The sequence below is a fragment of the Anser anser genome (genome assembly GCF_964211835.1).
Source record: "Anser anser genome assembly, chromosome: 7".
In the NCBI taxonomy this organism is placed as follows: Eukaryota; Metazoa; Chordata; class Aves; order Anseriformes; family Anatidae; genus Anser; species Anser anser.
This window is the reverse complement of record NC_139727.1, coordinates 16,512,079-16,525,834: the sequence shown is the minus strand read 5'-3', so window position 1 is coordinate 16,525,834 and position 13,756 is coordinate 16,512,079. Positions and strand designations below refer to the sequence as shown.

At 43.4% G+C, this 13,756-nt stretch overlaps 1 protein-coding gene across 3 annotated transcripts in view; it reads right to left on the bottom strand.

Moving 5' to 3' along the window:
- Nucleotides 1-4,203: 4,203 nt before the first annotated feature.
- The window catches only part of COL13A1 (collagen type XIII alpha 1 chain), a 99,400-nt gene continuing 89,847 nt past the window's right edge, over nt 4,204-13,756 (bottom strand). For all 3 annotated transcript variants that reach the window (XM_083844356.1, XM_083844354.1, XM_083844355.1), the window contains one exon: nt 4,204-13,709. In XM_083844356.1, the coding sequence (XP_083700482.1) occupies nt 13,707-13,709 (3 nt within the window). In that variant the 3' untranslated portion in view covers nt 4,204-13,706. The remainder of the gene's footprint in view (nt 13,710-13,756) is intronic.

Sequence of the window (13,756 nt, the reverse complement as noted above, 5' to 3'; positions counted from 1 at the left end):
AGGAAATAAAATGTTGTCAAGGTGTGGCTCCTTCACATCTGCCTTTCATAGTAGAATGTGGCCATCAAATGCCAGTCCTAGAAGAGGCATAGCTCCTCTGGGTGTGCGGGGCTGCGGCCTCCTCATACAGCTTTTGTGTTCCCTAAAATAAAAATCTAATTCTTCCTTTTCTCTTTATCACCCATGACAAGTTGCTCCCATTTTCTGCAGCAAGAGCCACACGTCCCAGCAGCCGTCGTGTCCCTGCAAAAGTCGCCACACCGCTGGCAGCAGAGCAGGTACTCTCTGGAGACGGGCTTTCCTGTTTTGCAGCAGCTTTCTGCTATTGCTTACGTTATTTCTTTGGGGATCGTGGTCTGGGAGGGGGTTCTGTGTCCAGGGAAGTAGCACCAGCACGGAGGAGACCTGTGTGCTTAGTGAGCTGTGCGTGCAGGGCCTTAGAAGTGGCCGTCAACTCACAAGCCACAATGCAGACCAGCAAGGATAGAGAGCTACCACCTGGTAGCTTTCAGAACCACCTTTTTTAGAGCAGCGCAGACACACATATTTTCTTCCCAGCTCTGAGCTCGGTGTTGAATGCTGAGGCTGCACGGGAGTGTGGCTAGCAGGTCCCTTACGCTGCTCGACGAGGCCTCTGTGGCAGCGGGTATCTTCACCATCATGGTAGGCAGGGGATGAGCCCAAGGTTTTCGGTCACAACAGCTTTATGTTCTGGTCTGTCAGATCAACTTGTTCAGGGAAAGATCATGAATAAGTTGCATTCCTCAAATGGAAAATTTACAGCGCTGGATTAAGCAGGAGCTTCTCCTCACCATCAACAGGAGCGGAGTCTGCCCTCCCTAGGTTGTGCAGAGACCATCTGCCAGTTGCCTTCCCAGTGCAAATACAATCTGTTCCTTTGTCAAAATAAACAACATAGCTATTGACAGAGCAGTTATAGACTGCCGCCTGCCTAACTCACCAGCGAGTGGAATAACAGCCTGTTTATGGCACTCTCGCTTTTGGACAGAAGCTGTTATATCTCAAACATTGCAATGAATATTTCATAGCGCCAGAACCAAGAGATACGGCTTCACTCTTGCTTAGGCTGGCAGGCATCCAGGGTTGGCCTGGCAGTACAGTAATGTCAAGTACTCTGAAAGCTCTGTCTTACTGCCCCGTGTAATCCAGGAGTTTTATCAAATCAGTACAAGTGTTGTCATGTTGTTAGGACAGCCTAACACAATAAAAGTTGGTGTGCGTATGTTATGGCAGTAGACAACAGATATAATAACTGAGTTCTGCAAATAATCCGTATTTCTGTTATGACTTTTCCCCATTTTGAGCTATTTCTGAATCCCACACACACACCCTCCATAGCGTTTACAACTTTAATATGCTAGTATTTTGTGCACAGCAAGCTCTTCTTAAAGGAAGCAGGAAAACTAAATCCTTTTTTTGAACTCTCTTATTGTAGTATTAGTGTGAAACCAGACCTTGGCATATACTTCAGAATTAAACTGTTTTTGTGCACGTCAGGTTCTGGCATGGTTTTTAAGGAAGATTGGTGGTTAGGATATCTTCAAAAAAAGTTGCAAAGTAGCTAATGCATAAGCAAAAAGAAGAGAGAAGTGTTTCCTGCCTAGGCACCCATTCTAAAAGCTGAATGTGGCTTATTAGAGGAAAAAAAAGTATTTTTCATCCCTGTTACCTATCATTAAACACGAGATGCAGACTGCAGAGATCATTGTCTCGACTCAATTAGTCATATAAGTAAAAATATTAATATAATAGGAATATTCAAATAGTTATGGTTATTCCTGATAATCATGTCTTTTTTGTCAAATTGAAATTTACAAAAATCTTTTAGAATTAGAGAAAAAAAGAATAAGGGAACAAAAAAGGGAAAAAAACACTATGTTCAGTTCCAGAATACCCTGTAGGGTTTTATCCTCCACAGCTCAGAAACAATAGCCAGAAACGGGCGAGGTGTACGGAGAAGTGGCACGGTGATCACACATATGGAATGGCTTCTCTGAATAATTAAACAGGTTGGGACTTCTAGCTAAGAAAGCTGAGGCACACTACAAGACGAGAAAGGCCACATCTGTTTCTTTTGCTTCGTGTCCCTGTACCTCCAAAGGAAGGTATCTTTGTTGTTAATAAATAAAACTCCTGTTTCAGTCTCTGAGCTTAAGCAAAGCTGGATGGATAGAATGGTAAGTTTGGCTCCAGATTCAGACGATAACCAAACACTGCCGATCCCAATGTAGGAGGCAGAAAAGCCTCTATGTCTGTAACGCACACATTTCTTGAAGCAAACTACAACAGCGTGCTTACGCTTCTACCACAGCACGGTTTTTCAGGGATGCCTAGAGAGAGATGCAGAGAACACCACACCCCAGCAGGCACCCAGGGACGTCTGCTCTAAGGGTATTGGGTCCTGGCATTTGTGGAACTTCGCTTTTCGTTGGAGGAGCAGGGGTGTAGCACTTCATCAGCGCACTGTTTGGTCATCAGGTTGCTCCTCTAGGCATCACATCAGATTTGTGCTTCAGGATGTTTTCGTAGCAAGCTGCCACAGCTCACGGAAAACTAGATTCTATTTCTCATTCCTCACGAATTTGCAGAGGGATCTTTGGTAGCTGTTTCTGAGTAGTTGTTCTTGTGCTAGTAAAAATATTTGTCCCTTTGCACTTACCCCCTTTGGTATGATTTGGAGCTGTGATAGATATTCCCTTTCTCCTCTGGTGACATTTACAAGCACGGTATCTTCCTGCACAGGACCAGTATGCTCTGAGCTTTTCTCAGAGAAACTTCAAAGGACAGGACAGCACTGCACATTTGTCTACTTTCATAACTGCAGCTCAATTTGATTTAAAATAGGCAATTTGAATCATAAATCAGCTTTTTATTTTTCCCCACAGAGTCCTCAGGTGAAAAAAAAAATCTCAACCTGATCTATAAATGGAAATGTATAGAAAGGCTTCATTTGGGTCACTTGTTTGTCAGGGGCAGTATACAGCTAACTTCCAAAACATTTATTGCACAAGTGCAAAATGTACTGCTCCCCCGAGGTATAGTGATTATACTTGCAGGAGCCTTTAAAAAAACAAAACAAAAACAAAACAAAAAAACACAAGAAAAACAGAAGTGACCTTAGAGCCCCAAGAAATAATGGGAATCATAGGTTCCTAATGCATTTTCCTCTCCAAGTTGAAGCATCATAATGTGCTTTTTTTTTTTTATGCGTAGCTTAGTGCATCAGTCCCTGTTAACCACCCAGATCCTTAAGGATTGTCTCATGATCCAGGGCTCATCGTAGCTAAACCCAGAGGAGGTCAGGAGCGAGGCACTTAGTTTTGCTGTCTAACAGCTCAAGAGCTAAAGGTTTTTCAGCAAATCACTTCCCTCTCAAGGAAACGCCACTGTGTCCATGGGCTCTTTCCCTTTGAGTTAATGCAGAGAGAAAGCCAGGAGGGGCAGAGACGGATGTTCCTGGAGCTGCCCATTTCTCCCCTTTGGCTGAGAAGGGAGCCAAGGGAACCTTGCTCCAAGGCAGGTGTCTGATTTTCATGTGTCTCGAGTTAGAGGAGGTAAACATATCTGGGGCATAGTGCGATGGTCATGTTGGCTGTCACAGCGTTTGAGGCCAATGACACCTTCCCTCTTGTTACCATGCCAAAACCAAACCGACAGGCCAGGTGCTGCTAGCCTCAAACCATCAGCCAAAGGCTCAGTCATTTGGGTTTTCTTTGCTTCCCCCCCCCCCATTAGCAGGGATTCTTAAAAGCTGATCAAATGCTTTACTTTAGGTCAGATCCCTTAGACAACAGCTTTTGGGTTCTGAGCCTGTTATTTTGTGTTTTCAGAAAGAGCTCCGATAAGGCTGGTCAGGTAGCGGGGGGATTCGGGGTCTCTGGTGTCCAGTAACAGAGCTCAGCTGATATTGCTGCCTTTCCCTTAGCACAGGCACCACGTTGGGCTCTGTCCTCTATCCAGCTGTTTTCACGAGGCTGGTGAGAAGGTTTTTGAGACTTTTGCCCCCCTGCCAAATCGGTTGAGATGTGCCACCTAGTTCCACAGTTCCTGGGGTGACTGGTGAACAGCAGATGGCGTCCTTTCCTTAGGATCTTAATCTGAACACCACCCCCAAGTGCACAGAGGGGCCACCAATTTCTGGTGTGTGATTTGCATTAGCTGGCATTTAAAGAGAGACAGAAACTTCATGTAAGTAAACAGGTATTTTTATAAAATGGAAAAGAAAGTATGTACATCAGACATAACAAATGCAGATCATACTGGAATATTATGGCACACAGATTAAAATAGAAACCTCATTAAAACATTGACACCACGGAGTAAAGCTTCAACACAAGGCACAGGGAATTCACCAGACTCCTCTTGGAAAACGATGGGATGACACACCAAATAGGGTGGTCTGCCAACCATCGGAACAATCATCCAGCCCAAGACATTTTCTGTTACCTCCTGCCTGGTTTTCCAGCTCTCCTTCGGTTTTCCAGAAGTCCATTCCCCAAACTTCCTCCTGGAATCCCCCAGGTTTATTCTCATCATGATGCAGTGAATAGGCTAAGGCATTTAAAATACCAACACACAGCTCTCGCATAGCAATTTTCCTCATAATATAAAACAGCACCTCAGAATAAGATAAGTACTGTTTTCTTTATCTGATAACTTGGTACTTGGTGATTAAGTGTATAAAATTTCCATCGCTTGCAAGAAAGTAGAAATGCTTTAAAGGCACTATAATTAAGCTGTGGGTTACTTTATTGTAACTGAACTTCATTTATTACTGAGCAGTCATTCAGCAACTTAAGCGCACACCTACTCTTAAGGACAGGCATGGTTTCTGTGAAACCATTCAGTTAGTTAATGGACGCGAAGTGGGGAACTGAGGCACAGTTCTAGTTCTGACAAAAATCGTAGGCTAGTTTTCATTCATACTGATGGAAATCATCAGAAGTGAATCCCTTTTCTCATACATGTTAAATGTTTCATCTGTTAATATCTTTTAAGTTTAAAATCACACAAACATTTTGCTTATAAAATAGTGTAAAAATACTTACAAAGAAAAACAAAATTATTTTAAGTTCTGTTATGATCAGTAACTCCTTATGCCATAGCTCAGAGTGTAACCCTACAAAACAGTACCTCTGCTTTTCTAAAATAATGTTAGAAACATTCAACATGGAATTCAGAATTTCCAGGTTTAAAAGACAAAACAAATCAAAGTTCTCCTATTACCACGGAAAAAGTAGAAAAGAGAAAGCAAATGCTCATTTTGGCTGAAGAAGCTCCTACAGAGGCTGGAAAGATTATGGGAAAGAACAGCCTTTTGTTCTCTTCATTCTAGCAATTATTTAATGTGGAATTTTCTTACAGGCCAAAAAGTTTTGAGTAGCTGAACTACATCAAAAGGAGTTGAAATAGTGTCTCAGAATCAGCACATTGACAATAATAATTACTGGTAATACAAAAGAACATTACAGCACTTACATTCGTGAAAGCCAAACAACATTGGATATTTAATATTAATAAGAGTTCAATATAACCAATGTAAAAAGTGTATACAGACTTAAATGTCTCAGTCAATCAGTGTTTATAGGAACATGCAGAAACAATGCCCTGTTGATATTTACCCATAACTCATCACTTTACTACAGCTACATTAAATATTGTACATTCTATGCCACCAAAAAAAATAAAGTCTCTCTTATAAAATTCAAGAAAACCAGATAGGTAACAAATTGCTTCAGCAATCATTCTCCTGCAGGGATTAGTGAATTAACGCCTGACTGACACTGACTGGCCGACGAGCAGACCTTTGGCAGAAAGCATCCCCAGTGTCAAAGAATTTGGTGTCCAAATTAGAGGAAGATGAGAAACAAGCAGTGCCAATGACACAAGTGTTCCAGATGTGGGAAAATGACACCAGGGAGGTGTTTTGCTGTGCTCTGAGGGCTCTGGGTACCAAGGGGAGATCCACTTGACACACCTTTCTTGGCAGAGCTCATAAACAGGGATGGAGAAACCCAGTGAGGAAACCATCAGCCACATGTAGTGAGCTGGGGAGCGGAGAGCGTCACCTCTGCACAGCACTGCTCTGCACTGGCTGCATTCAGCACATATCGCAATCAAAGGTGTGCTTCTAAAGCAGATCCCCTGCCTGTGCTCACACGCTCTGCCTTGGCTCCCAGCACAGAACTGTCACTGAATATACAGACTGGGTTCCTGGCAGATGAAGCTGAACACAAAGGTGATCTTCAGCAGCGTATCTTGTGCATCCAAATCACTAATGGCAGCCAGCCTGCGAGGCCAGACAAAATCGAGGCCTCCACAGTCACAAATGGAACCTCTTGAGCCAAGGTGGTTCCTCAGCAGGACCTGGTTTCTACTTCAGACCTGTTCTTCTCAGACAGCACTGACTGGCAATGTAGATGTGCCCCGTCAGTTCTATCACCAGCGAGCCCGTGGCATCTGCAGGCTCTCCCTGTAAATCAGCAACTCCCCTCCCATTACTCTGCTGCTGAGCATCTGGAGTCAATTTTGCATCGTTAAGTCTGAGAATTTTGTGGAGTCAGGCCATTCCCCAGCATCAAAGGGATGCTCAATCATCCTTAACAGGGCGGGGAGAATGCAACAGCTATGTTCTGCCCCAATTTACCCTATCTCTAAATGAAAAATGGTGAAGGGCAAGAAGAAGTAAAGTAATCCCGTTGGGTTTGACAAGTGGGAAGTGACTGAGGGTGAGCCCGTGCTGTAGCTGAGGCTCCTGCTGCTGTCCCTCGCGTGCTGTTTCCGACACCTGCCCCCTGCTCCATCGCAGGGATGGCCAGCACTGTGTCTGGTTCTGCTGCTTACCTTTTCTGAGGGCTTCTACCACTGTTATAGTGGCTGGGCACTAAAGAGAGCAGGCAGGATGACTTTACCAGTCTAGGATGGCATTTTCCCCTCCCAACTTCAGGTCCTCTGTAAAAGTAGGGGGGGCTACAAAGCATAATCCCAAAATGAGTTCTCACCAAACAGGGCTTGGCATCAGCACAGCCATCATTATCATCTGATCTGGGCCTGGGGCCGCAGAAACTAAACCCTTGCCCCTCTGGGCAAGCCAGCAGAAGGTAACTGCTGCAGAAGAGGCAGTGGACTTCCGAGGAAGCACGTCATCTCCTCAAAAGACTCGCCAAGATGGTAAGACTGCTTGGTCTGCAGCTTGAGCATAACACCAGGGTAAAAGCAAATCCTTGCAGGAGAGCAGAAGGGAAGATTTACTGAAGCAATGTTTTGAAACATTACTGTGAGAGAACAATGGAATTATCACAAAATGGAATTTCACACGCCCAACAAATCCCCGCCAGGGACAATGGACTAACAAACACAGCCTGCAAGAGAAAGCAAGAACACAAGATCCTTTCCATCAGTTTCACAACCGATCCTCTTGCACCTACCACCAACATGTCTAACCTACTACACTCAGCATGTGACAGCAGTTAAAGTCATGTTTTGCAGCAAAGAAAAAAGAAGTCTAGCAAGATTTTCTTAAACAAACAACCCCTCTAATATTCGTACTAATTCTGTTTGAAAAAAACACTTCTTTCTTTGATAACTTCAGCAAGCAAATAATCATAAGAAAGCTACGAAGCTAAACTGGTCTTGCCACGTAGCATTTTAAACAGTAGAACCTTTACAGTCAACTCCAAAAACTTAACAGATATCTACGGTCTTAATTCGTATTTTGCTGTGATTTTTTCCATTGGATCCAAGTGTTTGACAATGAAGGGCTACAAGAAAGGAGGAAGGAGTGCAGGAAGGACAGATAAATGAGTAGGAAAATGATCAAACTGTGACCAACACAGATTTTCTGAAAATGCAGAAAAAAGTCCTTGTCCCTGACAAAATGGGTACATCTGGAAATAATAGGGACAAAAACAGGGCAAGGGGAAAAACGGGGATGTGTAAAAGAAACAGGCTCTCACATTTGCATGCGTGTTCGATGTGGAGCAAAGGCTGAAGATGAGCTGAGTGTAAGTGCACTGCTGGATCTAGAGGAGGGAAAACAACAGCGAGAGACGACGATACTGTGGTAGGTAACAACCAGGAGCTTGCTGTTTTCAAGAAAGCATCTTTTGAACTGCTAGCTCAGAGCTACCTCCTAGCTAAGTCTGAGATTTCAGGCTGTAGAATGCTCCTGAAGAGGGCACAGCAACTCTTGCCAGACTCATTTCTAAATGACAGACCATATAAAATCAAAAGAGACCATCTTTAATCAACTGGTCCCTCGCGCAGCCCTTTTGAATTTTGTAAATGGAGTTTTGGAGAGACCGTTTTGTCTGGGAGAGGTCACTGGTACCTGGTCCCTAGGCGCAGCCTGTGGGGATGCGTTTGTCCCCACTGAAAACCGGTTTGCCTATGGAAAGCACCATCTTACTCTTGAACTTTGGGAGAAAAAACAACACGCTAGGAATGTCCCTAGGACATTTTGAGTCAGAAACTTTTACAAACTTATTCCAAAAGCTCATCAAAAATATATTTAAAAGGAAACACTAGAAAAGAGCAAACAAATTGCCCCCAAAATATCGTTAATAAAAAGAAGTGTAGAAGTAGCATTATCAAACTATATACATAATTTTTTTTATTAAAAAAGAAGAAAAAAGCACACCTACCGCCTGCAGTTCTGGTCAGGTTCTCCCCTTCTCCCCCCACCCCCCAAAGAAATAAAAAATAAGAATTAGAAATAAAATAGATTAACCCTTTCATCAGCCTGGTTCCTAACTGAAACAATTTATTCCCCTACTATTCTGCTTACTGAACACATTTGTTAAGAAAAAAAATCACAATAGGTGTTCTTTAGATCAAACTCCAAGTAGAACTTTTCCCCTGCTCTTTTTAAGCCTTGAATTACGTTAAAAGTATACTTTCTATGCAATGGACAAAAAGGTACGGCTGCGGGGTACAGATGTCCTTCTCAGAAGGTCGGGACTATTCCAGCTGAGTGGACAAAGGCTATCTGAACAAAGGTTATTGCGTTTCTGGGGCTTGCTCAGATTTATTAAGCATCACTTTGAACCTGAAATCAGCTCCTTCTCTCTGAAGCAGCATGAATTGCTTGTCATTTAGTTCTGCCTAATGATTTAGATATCATTCATTAACTCTAATAATAATGGCCCCGATTCACCAGAGCACTTAAATATGCAAATAGTATCATTTAGGCCAATGGCAATCACACACTCAAAGTTAAATGTGTGTTTTAATGCTTGGACAAATGGGATTCCCAATGTACTCAATGAAGAAGAAGTGTTACGAGTCATGTTCACAATATATGCACTTAGTATTAATTTTAGCTTTTTTAGTGTATTGGAAGAGCTCTGGTGAAAAGACTACAACGTTCACGTGAACAGGATTTAACCTGCAGCAGTGGGAACTGATGGCAGGTTTGTGTGGCAGTTGGTATGAGGTACCCACAGTTGTATGTTCTGACCTTCAGGTAGCTGGGAAATGTCCTCTGCGCCCCTCAGCACCTTGCCAAATCTTTATTGCCTTTCAATAAATGTATTAGAACACGTGACAGTGGGATTTGACCCTTGTGATCCTTATTTTCCATCTGGAAGTACATCTGTTGAAAGGTACCCACAGAAAGGGCCTTAATATGACAGCAAAATAATACTTCTGGAGGGCTCCAGACAAAAAAAACATCCAGTGTGTTTGGTGGAGACCAAAGCAGAAATACAGGAAGCAAAGGAACTGTTCAGTGAAACCAGGTTTTATCCATACTTCACATTTTCCTTTTCTGACAAGATATTTCACGCCTTCAGTATCTAGTATGTTTTCCCCTTTTCAGCAAAAGGCTTCATTCCTTTCTAATTTACCAGGAGAAAAAAAGTTTGTGATGAAAAGGTTAAAGATGGAATCATCAAAGATACAGGTGGAAGTTTGTCATCTGGGAACCAGATACGGTAGGAAAAGGTTTTTCATGTCCTCGGAGCAGCACTCTAAATTGAGCATGCGCAGCTTGACTGACTTTCCTAAAGAAAACTGTTCCAGAAGGATTTCTTTCTTGGATCAAAGGATCCCCCCACTGAAATTGTTTATATCTTGCACTCATTTATACAGCAGCTGCTGGAAAACGAGCCCAATTCTTCATCGGAAGAGCCTGACCACAATAATAGACTGAAGTGAAAATGACCAAAGAAAGAGAACACAAACGGTGTCATTTTCAAACTCTGCCACTGGCCTCTGGGAGAAGGCCGAAAGCAAAGCAAGAAGCGCTGGCACGCTGAGCTCCCACGGCCCCACCAGGCATTATCTGGGCACAGACTCCTGGCGCACAGTTGAAGAACTCTTCCCAAGCTCCAGGGAGGGAACTTGCAAAGCATCTCCAGCAAGTCTTCAGGAAGGTCCTTCTTCTCCTTTCTTTTTGCTGTCATTTCCCAAACTCCTCCACCCTCGTTTCTCTCACTTTTTGGCTATCAGCCAAGGAGTTTGACCCTTGAAGGGGCAGACAAACAATTTCACATGAAACAGGCCAGTTGGAAAAACAGCACTCAGCAGTGACAACGACCTGGTCCCAGGTTTCAGCAGGGAGAGGCCCTGAAACTAAACTGCTAGATTTGGAGTGGCACAAGCCCAGCCTCTGCTGGTCAGGTTTTTCTTGAAATGCAAGGCACATACGTTTGGGAAGAGGAGCTGATCGCTACAATTTCACTCTGACTCACAACCTCAGATTGATCAGCAGCGGCTGGTGAGATCTCTGTTCCCACAGCGTACAGCGGTTTCAGATTTTATGAATACAAGGGGCTATCTACTTCAGGTAAGAAACAAAAAACAGGTTTTCGCCAAGGTATAAAAGGGACTACTGGTTTTCAAACTAAAGTCAAAATTAAATGAATTTTCAAGTGAGTAGATTCTCCTCTGAAACATCAGTCTCAAAAAACTTTAAAATGCTTTTTGCTGAATTAATTTCAGCTTTTAAGGGAACCCAAAAGGAAGCCTCGGAAAGTCATATACTGTGCTGCCCACAATAAACACCTTAGAGCCCAGCAGCGACCATGAAGACAAACCAAGGCTATGAACAGAACCATCTGAGACAGAGAAAAGGAATGTAATAAGAACAAGCACATGAGCTGATGCCACGTACACGTGCATTTAGGAGGCACACACCTTTGCTGACAGAAAGTAGCTGAGTCATACAAAAGGAGTAGCACCAAAGTCTCCCAGGGTTTGCCCTGGTTAACTCAGGAACACCTCCACTGATGGCAAAGGAATTATGCTGGGGCAAAGCTGGAAGTAGGGAGCATCAAGCCCCCTTTGGTCAGACTCCTCCCCTGCATTTTGCTGATACAAGTCAGGTACTTTTAAAAGTTGCGGCAATTGCATTTCAAGGTCCCCTCTGCCTCAGGCAGAAGCTTTCTCTCTCACAAATATATCACCTAAAAATCATCCCAATAAACCAAAACAGACAGAGGATCAGTTTGAGACTCCTAGAGGAGCCTTCAGCAGCTGCGTTAAGACAACACAACACACATGTGCTTCTTTTGCTTTCAGATGAGGCAAACCCAAGCAAAGTCCCATGCAGTACAGTCACAACAGTTACAAAACAAAAATACACCACTCACAGCAAAGGGAACAAGAAGTATTGGCAGGTTCTTCTACGGACCTATCAGTTTTTGAGAATTAACTACAGCCAGCATTTTTAGAAAGGACTGAAGCGTTCAAACCACCTACCTTGTGGGCTACATGCTATAAGAGCAAAGAAGAAACTCCCTGCTGCCACTACCATCACCTTTCAAAACCAGCAGTGTACCTGGAGGGGCTTTTATTGCTTTGTGTTCAACAGGTGTGTAATTAAAACGCCAGAGCTGTGTGGTATCCTTGCTTAAATGAGTACTGTTCTTGGCTAAGCAGCTGCAAAGCTTTGTACCAACAAGCTGGGTCTTAACAAGAGACCTTACTGAGAAAACAAACAAGAATCCCTCAGTGCTCTGCAGTTCATTTTCTTTTGGTGCCATGTCAGCTCCAGTACCCCAAGCATCTCATGAAAACATCATACATAGAAAAGTTTCATCCACAGCACAATGTTGGCATAAGAAGAAATGTTTGTAAAGATCACAAATTAGTTTAGTTTGAAAGTTACATGGAGCTTCCTAACTGCAAGAGCAATCTGAGCAGGGAACAGCCTGTAGGCATGGGACGCAGGGTGGTAGAAACCTCACTGTTTTTTAGCTGAAGCTCAATAAATTTCTGATAGGGTGAGGTGACAAACGGCTTTCAATCAGACAGGGGCTGGGCTCCGCTCCTGGGGCAGTCCCTGGCCAGCCTTTTCTTCTGCACACCAGAGAAGCATGTATCCTGCCATCGTCGTGCTCTGGTGGGGCTAACAGGCTTCGTGGAGGCAGCTGGCAAACAACCAGCTAGCAGCTTGAAAACAGCTGAGGAGCAAGTGCAGGAGGTGCTCATGATCACTTCAGCTGGTACAGCGGTAGCCAGGAGAGGCAGCTGGGGGCACAGCCTGTGGTTCCTGTGGCACTGCTGGAACCGTGGTGGTAAAAACCATACGGCAGCATCATGAGGGTACCGATAATGAGGATTTTTAATTACTGAAAGCATCTCTGTATCCCCCTTAAAGCCCCAGGTTACAACCTGTCCTTCACCCTTTGTGAACGACCAAGGAAAGTGGATGTGTTTTAGGGAACAGATTTAGGCTTACACTCTTTTGCTAATTTTGTAAGAAAAGCGGTCTGTGATGTTCCTTAGTCTGATGATGTATTTTTTTCTTGTTGAGTAACTTAGGCTTGAGACATTAACAATAGCAGGACAGGAAGTGTAATTAGGGTGTACACACACAAGTTATGACACACTGCAAATTTGCATGCGGCTTTGGTTAGCATTAAAAGAGCCATGTGGATCGGTTTATCTAATAACCATTCATTAGGATATCATCGAGGTATCTGCCATCTGCTTAATTTTAAATGAAGCTTTAATCAAGCTAGTTGCAGGCCTACAATTCAGAAAGATGTCTGAATTCCTGAACTCAGTGTTGTGAGGGTTAATCCAGCTAAGTGACTGCCAGAGGCAGGAGACCGAGAGGCTCTTCGTACATGCCAGGTCTGCAGCTCGTGGGGACAACTCCCTTTCTGCGTGGCCGAGGAGCAGCCCCAGGGGCTGGCACAGGCTGTGCTTGGCTACCTGAGTGTGGTGCTGAAATGTGGCTTCCTCCAAAATTATTCATCAGGGAACCTCTAAGTTCCCGATGTACGGGGGCTGTCATAAGTCTTGCCAGCAACACCCTTATTTTACCACCAAAACCCTGTGTGTGTCTCTTTAATAAAAATATGTAATACTTAGAAATACTCTTGAATGATTCCAGACTGAAAAATGAAAACGACCTTTGAATCTATACAGGGCAGCTCCTTTGGGCACTTTTTAATGCAATAATTTATTAAGTTCCTATATTCATCATGTGTGCACAAGTATCATGTAAATATTACAGCTGTACTCCATGACAAAACAAGCGTAAAGCAGACAAAGAATTATACAGAGAACCGACAAACAGGGAAGAAGGGAGATCTAGTATTTTCTGTACAAAAAATATGCAGCTTCTTGATAATTTGTAAAAATGCATAACTTTTGGCATTTCAGAGAAGAACACTGTATAAAAATAAATATTCTATGTAAAATAACACACACAGGCCAGTCCAGGGTTAGAATCATCACTGCAAAAGAAAACAAACGGGCGTTAGTGGCAGTTCTCCAACAACAG